General features: G+C 51.2%; 1 protein-coding gene across 1 annotated transcript in view; it reads left to right on the forward strand.

The window, feature by feature from the left end:
• The window catches only part of RABIF (RAB interacting factor), a 4,012-nt gene extending 509 nt beyond the window's left edge, over positions 1-3,503 (forward strand). Inside the window, exon 3 of the mRNA XM_027665742.1 lies at positions 3,456-3,503. Coding sequence (XP_027521543.1) covers positions 3,456-3,503 — 48 coding nt within the window. The remainder of the gene's footprint in view (positions 1-3,455) is intronic.
• Positions 3,504-8,607: the final 5,104 nt, after the last annotated feature.

Here is an 8,607-nt window from a genome sequence, read left to right on the forward strand (position 1 = left end):
CCCAGTGTCTGACTGACCACAGCCTGCCTGCCCTGTGGTGTGACTGACCCACAGCCTGACTGGTCGCCTCACGTGCCAGGCCCACAGGCTGAGCAGCGCCAGGAAGCGCAGCCCTGGCACAGCCAACTCCTCTCCCACACAGGAAGGATGGTGGTGGTGGGAGGGTCCCCTGTGACCTGCAGGGACATCTCACCATGACAGTTTTGCCAAATAACCTGATCTGCCACTGTCTGCTCTGTCACTTCCCTCGTGGCTGCTGTTGCTCCAGGGTGCTGAGATGCCTCCCAGGCTGCTGGCTCTGTGACACCGTGTGAATGTGGGCACTGGGAAGGGTGAGGGGAGGACACCACTGCTGCACTGAGTTGTCGTGGCAGCTAAAATTGTCTGGCCTACAGCCAGAGCAGTTCCAGGGTTTAAGGCTGAATCTTCTGCTGATTTTCAGAAGGAATGTTCCCTGCCCCAAGGCCTAACATTTACCTTCTCCAGAATCTCATCCCACCTGACAGCTGTACACTGTGAGAGTGTGTGGCACCTGAAGTGAGTGTGAGGCATTCCAGCTAATGTGTGCAGTTCCATTAACTGAGTACCTGGAAACCAAACACAGTACAGGTAAAGCGGCTGAGAGAGCAGCAAATAAAGAAAATGTGCCAGATCACAGAGTTTTCAGGCAGCAAGAGTGAAGAGATTCCAGCCTGAAAAGGATCTGAATCATTGGACAGGCAGTGTGCAGTGACTGTATGTGTCAGCGCTGGAGCATGTCGGAGTAGCCACTTGTGTATGTTTTAAAGAAGTCAGGAAAGAGTTTCTCTTCTGTAAAAGCACCTGGGAAGAGCAATCTGGTATGTTGTGACCAGTTTTAGTCTCTGCCTTTTAAAAGCTGGGCACAAAGCTGACTGAAAATGGAAGGAGGCTGCAGCAGCCATTCCCTGCATTAATCGTGGCCCAGCTCATTCTCCATTGCAAACTCCAGACTGAGTGACAGAGCAGCTCTCCGGGGATGCTCTGGGGTCCCTGGTGCTGTGCCCCTGCTCATGAACACTTGGGTGCTGACCCAGCTGTGAAGGCTCAGCTGTCACCGTGCTGGGATGATGGAGTTGTTTGGGCCACCAAACTCCAGGTGGGTTTTACCTGCAGATTAAGGACGTTGCTGCCTCAAGGCTGCGCAAGGGACCTTTCCCTCTCTCCTCTAATGAAGCAGTTTTGCTGGCAGGAGTCTCTAAGGCAGGCACAGCCTTGGGCAAGGCTCCCAGAAAGGCCTCCTGACAGCAGGAGAGGGAGAAACAAGCCTCTTCTCCCTGCAGGATTTGAGCACCTGCACTTTTAAGATTTGGAGACTCTGCCTTAATGTAGAACAACCAAGGTGCTGGCTGTGCTGGGGCTGCTCCACCAGGAACCTCTGCTGTGGGCAGTCAGGATTTTTCAGAGGAGGGAGAGGGGCAGAACTGTAATCTGGGGGCTGAGGCTCTTGCTGGAGCAGGAGGTGAATCCTGTGCTGTGCCCTTGTTAAATGTGTCAGATGCACATTTGACATGAAAACTGCTGCTTCCCTCCTGCCCTTCCTGTCTCTTAGTCCTCAGCCCAGTGACTCAACAGGTTCATCAAGGAGATGTACCTCAAAAGGCAGGAGAGCTTCACTTGGGTTCTGCACACGCACAGCAAAATGGTGGGATCATGTCACTAATTTCACACTTTCACTTGGATTGTTGTCTGTTGGGGAACATGTTTTGACCTGTAATGCCCCAGTTATAGTCTGTGTTACTTAAATATAACATGTGCTGCACAAGCTTCATTTTGAAGGCACCGCTGTGCAGAACAGGTTGTGGAAATCAGCTTGGCTAATGCTGAGTAAATGACCTTCAAAAAATGGTACTTGTATGCTGATACTGGGGAGTAGTGGGTGGCACTGGGACGGAGCTGGGGGTTGGTGGCAGCTTTCCCAGTTAGTAGAACACTTCTGGATGGGTGGGAGACCTCAGGTCAAAGGCCTTCACATCAGAATGGCAGCGATGTGAATCCACCTCAGTGCAGCACTGCTCAGTGATGAGTGCTGGGAGCTCCTGCTGCCCTTTGGTGGGAGAGGGGAGGTGAGTCCTCCATGGAATCCAGGTGTGCTTCCTGCTGACTCCTAAATACAGACTGTGGAAATGCTAAGAAGAAATGAACAGTCTGATGGGAATTCTTGAGACGAAGCTTTTGTGCCATGAGATCTTGGGATCTTTTCAGCCTCCTGTGCGGTTAGTGGAGCTTTGGGGGATGAATGTCCTGGTCAGCAGACATGGGGGAAGAGCTACTGCTCCTGCACTGGACACACCACCAGGCTGGGGAGCTGCTGAAGTGCTGTGCCGTTCCTGTGTCAGTGAGAGCTAATAAAAATTCAGATAGACTTGCAAATAAACATAATCTTTTCACTGCTTTTTATCCAGCATGTTGAAACACTGTTTTCCAGTTACCTGCAGTAACTCTTAGGAAAAAAAGGATAGACAACCCTCAGGCACAGGAAGCACTTACATGAAGACCTGGAAAGGCTCATCTCTTGCAGCCCATTTTTCTGTATCAACACTAAGACAGAGCAGAAACCCTTATTTCCACATGCAAGTCTCTTTAATTTGAAAATAGGTTCTTCTATTTAATGGCTGCATAGACTTGACTCCTAAGACCACTCTGTGTTGAGCTGTAGCAGTGCCACGACAGGGAACGGTAATAAACCTGTGCCCCTTGGGGAGGGGGAACAAATAATAACAGTTTTGTCTAATTGCTTCTCAGTGTGGATTTAAGGCATGCCTGTTTGTATGGGTCAGGTGTTTATATTGCATAAATGTGTTTAGTATGGTTAAAAGCAGACCTTGCTCTGCTCTGGCTCTGGTATTGAGATGGGTTCACAGCCCCAGAGCCCTGGTCTGGGCTTGGCTGACAGTGGCACCCTGTGTAGCTTCACCCCTCTGCTCCCATTCCCACCCAAGCCTCTTCCTTGAGCAGCTGCTGAACCCTTTGTGTGTTCAGTTTGATAACATAGGCTAAAGTTTCTTTTCTTGGACTGGTGGACTGACCCATGGGAGTTTGAGCTTTGCAGCCTGTGAGATAATCCAGGGGCAATGGTAGGATGAAGGTCTTCCCCCTTTCAGCAGCCAGAGGCTGTGAGATCATCTGAGCTGTCCTGGAGACCTGCCACAAGTCATGCCTTGCACAGACTCACAGTCACACCTTTCCCTAAATTAAGTGCATTTCACTGATAGGTAAGTGGTGCTTGGAGCAGGGACTGGAATTCAACACTCCCTCTTTCCCCAGCTCTGCAAGTCAGCAAAAGGCCTTGGTGTCTGGGCCTGCCAACACCTGAGGTCTCTCCTTGATTCCTCACCTCTTGCTGAGGAAATCTGAGGCAGAGCAGTGATGACAATATGGATTTTGAAGGAGTAGCTTGGAAGATTTTGCTGTTTTGCCTCCCTGCTGTGTTCCAGGGCTCTTTCATCCAGCTGGCCCGCATAGAGGCAGCCAGGAGGGGTTAAAGTGTGATTGTTGCAACACCTGAACTCACTCTGTGGAACCTGCTGCCTGCAGGTACGGAGGGGAGGGGCTCAGCAGAGTTCAGAGAAGAGCTGTGAGTTGATGAAAGCAGGGCCAGCTTGGCCGGGGGGGTGGTTGTGGTGTTCCCTGTCCTGCACAGCTCACCTTGCTGCTTTCCCTAAAACCTCTGTGTGAACAGGGGCCGCTCCATCAGCACAGGCAGTGCTGCAAGGGGAGTGTTTGGGGCAACAGGGATCTCTGAAATGTATTATGAATTCCTCTGAAGGCCATTTTACGTGTCTGACATTACAGGAACAAAAGTAGGAGGAAAGGAAACAATGGAGAGGAAATAGCTTTGGGGTCCTTGGACAACTGGTGCAGGGAAAGCTTCCCTGCCTCCTGCAGAGTCAGGTTAATACAGGCCAAACTCTAAAATCAAAGAAACACTAAACCACCAAGTATTTTGCCAAAAACCACCGAGTATTTTGCAGCTGCTTGGGGACATGGAAGGAAACCACAGCAGATGAGTGGAACTTGCCATAAAAGTGCAGAGAGTACACGAGGGCTTTGATAAAAGCCAGCTTTGTTCTCCTTTCAACCAACACTTTTATGCATTTCAGCATAAATACTTGTGTGCTGAGTTGTGAGGCAGCCAGGTCTGTACAGGGCAGCTTTGGTACGAGCACAGCAAGCACAGTGGGGCCCCTCAGTGCTGGGGAGGGGAGGGAAGGGGGGAATGGCAGCCCAGCAATCCAGGTGAGAGCTGCTGAGCTGTGGGGCTGTGCCCCTGGGTGGGGGAGAGAAGCCAGTTTTTGCAGGAGTGTTGGACTGTGCTTTGGAGTGAGTGCACCGGCGTCTGAAACGACTTTACTGTGCACAGGGTGAAAATCAAGTGCTTTGCTCCCCACGTCCAATCCCTGAGGAAGAGTGATCAGGTTCTGGGGTTGCTGACATAACACTTCCATCCTCAGAGAGGGAAACAGTTCTGGAAAAAACATTTCTTGCATTTTTCCTAAAACCGAATCCAGCGTGGCACAGTCCAACCCAGCGGTTACTGCAATTCGACTTTTGAAGTCCTGCACATCCAACAGTGGGAGAGCTACAGGGGTGCAAACAGCCTGTGGCAAAGGATCTGTCCCTTCAGCATCACAGGGCCAATTCCTGCAGGCTTCAGCTTTGGTTTCAGTTCAGACATGAACTACCCAGATACAGCTTCTGCCTGGAGAAAGACACAGTTGCCCTTCCCTCCTTGGCACAGTTCTATCAGGGCTGGAGGGCACAGCCCTGGGCAGGCTGGTAGCCTGGAAATGCAGTTGGGCCTGGTGTGGGGCATGTGCTGCCCAGGCAGAGGAGGCCAAGGCAAAGAGCCAGAGCCATGTGTTTCCAGCAGCCCCGGGTGTGTCTGGCAGGACAGGGCAGAGCTGCAGGCAGGGTCTGTCCTTCACAAGTCTTCCAGGGCAATTTGTGAGTTGATGGGATTGTGCCCTTGGGGCAAGAGGCTGCTGCTGGGAGAGTTCCCTCCTGGATGTGTTCATCCCCATCCCCCACCTCCCCTTTCATGTTCCTTATCTTCCAGGAGGCTCTGAATTCCCTGGAGGAAGGGAGAGGGTTGATGCTGTGAGTGCAGAGGCAGAGCATTCCTCTCTGCTGCTGCCAGAGTCCCCTCTGCCATTGTTCCAACCCAGCTGGAAGAGATGCCCTGAGAGCAAGGGAAAATGGGCAAAGCCATGTCAGCACAGGTATCCTTCCCCTCCGGAGCAGCTGGCTCTGCACACTGCCTGGAATGCTGTGAACAGCAGGCTCTTTCCATGGCAAACATCCAGAACTGCAGCTCGTTGCAGAATCACTGGTTAATTTGGAATATCTGGCAGTGGAACATGAGGACGTGGCTTCAAGAACTTGTTGCCTCGTGCTTTCCTGGGAAGGGAGCAGCCTGTGCCCTGTGTTCTCTAAAACAGGCAGGAAGACTCATTTCTCCTTGCCAGGCCATGGTAAGTCCAAGGGACTGGCATCAAAAAGGGCAGGAAGCCAAAAATGCCAGGACTCAGCAAACAGAACCCAGCTGCTAAGGAGAAAGGATGCCTGGAGAGAGGAGCAGCTGTGGAGGGAGGAACCTCCCTCGATCAGGAATACCCAGGAGGGAGGGCTGTAGCCACGGGAGTCAGCAGCAATTTGGGAGCTCCATGTCCATGGCAGCTCAATCTCTGCTGCAGCCACAGGTGCCCCAGTTTGGCTCTGGTGCCAATGCTCAACCTTCTCCAGGCTGAACACCCCCAGCTCTCCCACCTGTATCCAGAGCACAGGGGCTTTAGCCATCAGAGTATGTTTGTGGCCAAAAAAAAAAAAAAAGGCCAATTCATGGCCCTAAAAAAGAGGCCAATTACTGTAGCAGTGCAGGACAAGACGTGTTTTCAGTACCTAAACCAGAAGTTGGTGATTGAGAACACAAAATTTATAGGCTAGGGACAGTTTAATCCCAGGTAACAAAGTGAACCTGGGCCAAGCAGTGTAACCAATACAGGTACCAAAGTCTGGCATCATTTGAAACAGGGGCACCATCCAGCACAGACACACAGCACCCCAATACAGAGAGGGCATGGCCAGTAGGTGAGTGATTCAGGAGACCTTTGAAGTGTAAAGAAAGATCAAGTGCAGTTGATGGAGAGGCTGTTTCAGCTTTGACAAAGATCAGGGGGAGGTTTGGTACCGCAGAGCAGCAGGGAAGGGCAGGAAGCAGCACTGGGAGAGTCTGGGCTGAAGCAGCATTTAAAGCGTGCAGGAGTGGGAGCAGCCCCGTAATGTGGGCTTGCAGAGAGCAAAAAAAAAGTAGGGCAGGTAGTCAAGTCCGTGCTTGCAGGAGCAGGATTAAAACAGTTGGATGAACAAATAATGTAAGATTTAAAACCAGATAATGTATTGAAGGCCATTAAACCAAACTCTTACTTAGGGATTACTTCCAAGAAGCCAGGCTAATAGCACAGCGTGGTTACAAAGACAAGTGATCGAGGCAGAGAATGCTGATATTAAACTTGCTCGTGAAATGCTAATCTGTGCACAGACACTGCTGCAAGTGCTCCAACTGTCACAGAGGGAGCCTCGCTAAACAAAAGCAGAGCCCAGCCCTTTGGGGTTCCACTCTGGCAACTCAGGCACATCCTGCACTAATTTGGACACTCCCTGCGGGGGAAGGACCAGGTATAAACAGGATTTAATCATCTCATTAGAGATACGCCCATTGCACACGTTCAGCAGTGATGCCTTCCCTTTTAAAACTACTCTGGCTATGTCTTCTGCACTCACCATTCCCATATTTAAGAATTCCCAGCCCATCTGGGTCAGGGAGTGTTTAGATCAGGAATTAATTCATCCCTGTCTAGTTGGATCGTTTTCAACTCTAAATGAAAGATATTTCTTGGCACCCAGTAAACCTTCCAAAAGCCCCATGGAGAATCCGTGGAGGTTTGGCCTGAAATCAGTGGATTAACCATTTCCACCTGGGAACATTCTCCCTAAATTGTTGCTCTGTTTGCTGAGTGCAGCACTGGAGACAAAATGTGCAGGTCTGTGTGATGAGATACAAGGTTGTCGTGGTTTAGGAATGGTACTCCCCAGTTCAGTGCCCCCACCAAGAGTCTCCCAAACCAGATGCCATTCGCTCCCCTCCCTTTCCCTCCTCTTCTCGCTCTGCTCTGGGGATGGGGTTGAGAACTGGGGGCACAACAGGTGAAAATCACGGGTTAAGATAAGAACAGTTTCCTGAAAACAACGAGATAAGAAAACGACCGGTAATAGCAACAATATTAATAACAAAAGATAAGAGACAAGGAAACGATTTACACAGAAAACCAGGACATTCTGACTGGCTCTTCCCCCCCAGACCATGCCCGTCTGCCACCGAGGGAGGGTCCCGTCCCTTGCCCTCGGTGATGATTTGGGTGGTGCAGAACAACCTGGCCATGCCCCCGTGGCTCCAGGCTCTGCCCCCTCACAAGTACTGCGAAAAAAAAAATCACCCTGTCCTGGCCAAACCCAGGAAGAATGTTCAGATCTGCGTGGGGAGATGACGCCTCGCTCTGCCATTCAAGCCCAGCCATGTGCACTGAGCTGTTCCCACTCCCCCGTGCATCCCGGTTCACCTGCACTTCCACCTCCACGACCTGCTCCTGCGCAGGGCGCTGCCCCCACCACCCTGAGGCAGAGCAGGGTTTGCCTCCCTTTCCCGGCAGGGCTTGTGGATCTTCGGCTTGGCCAGGAAATAGAAATGGGCTGAGTATCCCCCCCCTGCTCCAGGGTGACCCTCTGCTCCCTGGACATGGGGCAGGGAGAGCTGCAGCAGTTTCTGATTTTAACCCAGTCTAGTGAACCCAGTTCCACTCTGGATGTCTTCTACTGTTCCCATGATATGTTTAGTTCACATCAGTACGTTCAGGCAGGAAAGGACACGGTGCTGGCTGTTCCTGCAGCTGTGGACTAGTGACAACACAGCCCATGACAACCAGACCTGAATGGCCAGATGAGCCTGTCTGGGCAGAACATGACCACAGTCAGGACTAAACCAACAAAAATCTCAGCACACAGCACAGGAAAGGACTGGTTTTCCTCATTCTTGCCAGCTCTACCTTATAGAACAGTTTTTCTTACCTGCTATTCCCTTCCCAGACAACAGAGGAAAAAAAAAAAAGAACAAATCCCCTGTTTCTCTTCCCCATCCACCTCTTCAAAAGACTAATGAAGGTGCTGCTTTACCCGATGTCATGAACCTTGTCTCTCCCCAGCCTCTGCAGAGCTGACAGTGCATTTTGCACCAGCCAAAGGTCAGGGCTGTGCAATAGGAGGCCCTGGAAAAGTCCACCAGCCCTGGGCTGGGTGTCAGACCTGTTGGCTTGAGGAGAAGGGTTACACCATATCCAGTGATCCCAAGTGAACTGCACCCAGGGTCGCAAAGGAAGATTAAACCAAAACCAAAACATATGATCCCTGTCAAGACAATTTGGAAGTAATTCCTTGCCAACACAAAACCCACTTGTTCCTGTAACAATACAGGACTCCTGATCCAGGAGGAGACTGTGTTACCTTCCTGGCTGCTGGCGAGGCATTGAGCTTCCT

The sequence above is a fragment of the Corapipo altera genome, unplaced genomic scaffold (genome assembly GCF_003945725.1).
Source record: "Corapipo altera isolate COAL_440 unplaced genomic scaffold, ASM394572v1 202, whole genome shotgun sequence".
NCBI classification, from domain to species: Eukaryota; Metazoa; Chordata; class Aves; order Passeriformes; family Pipridae; genus Corapipo; species Corapipo altera.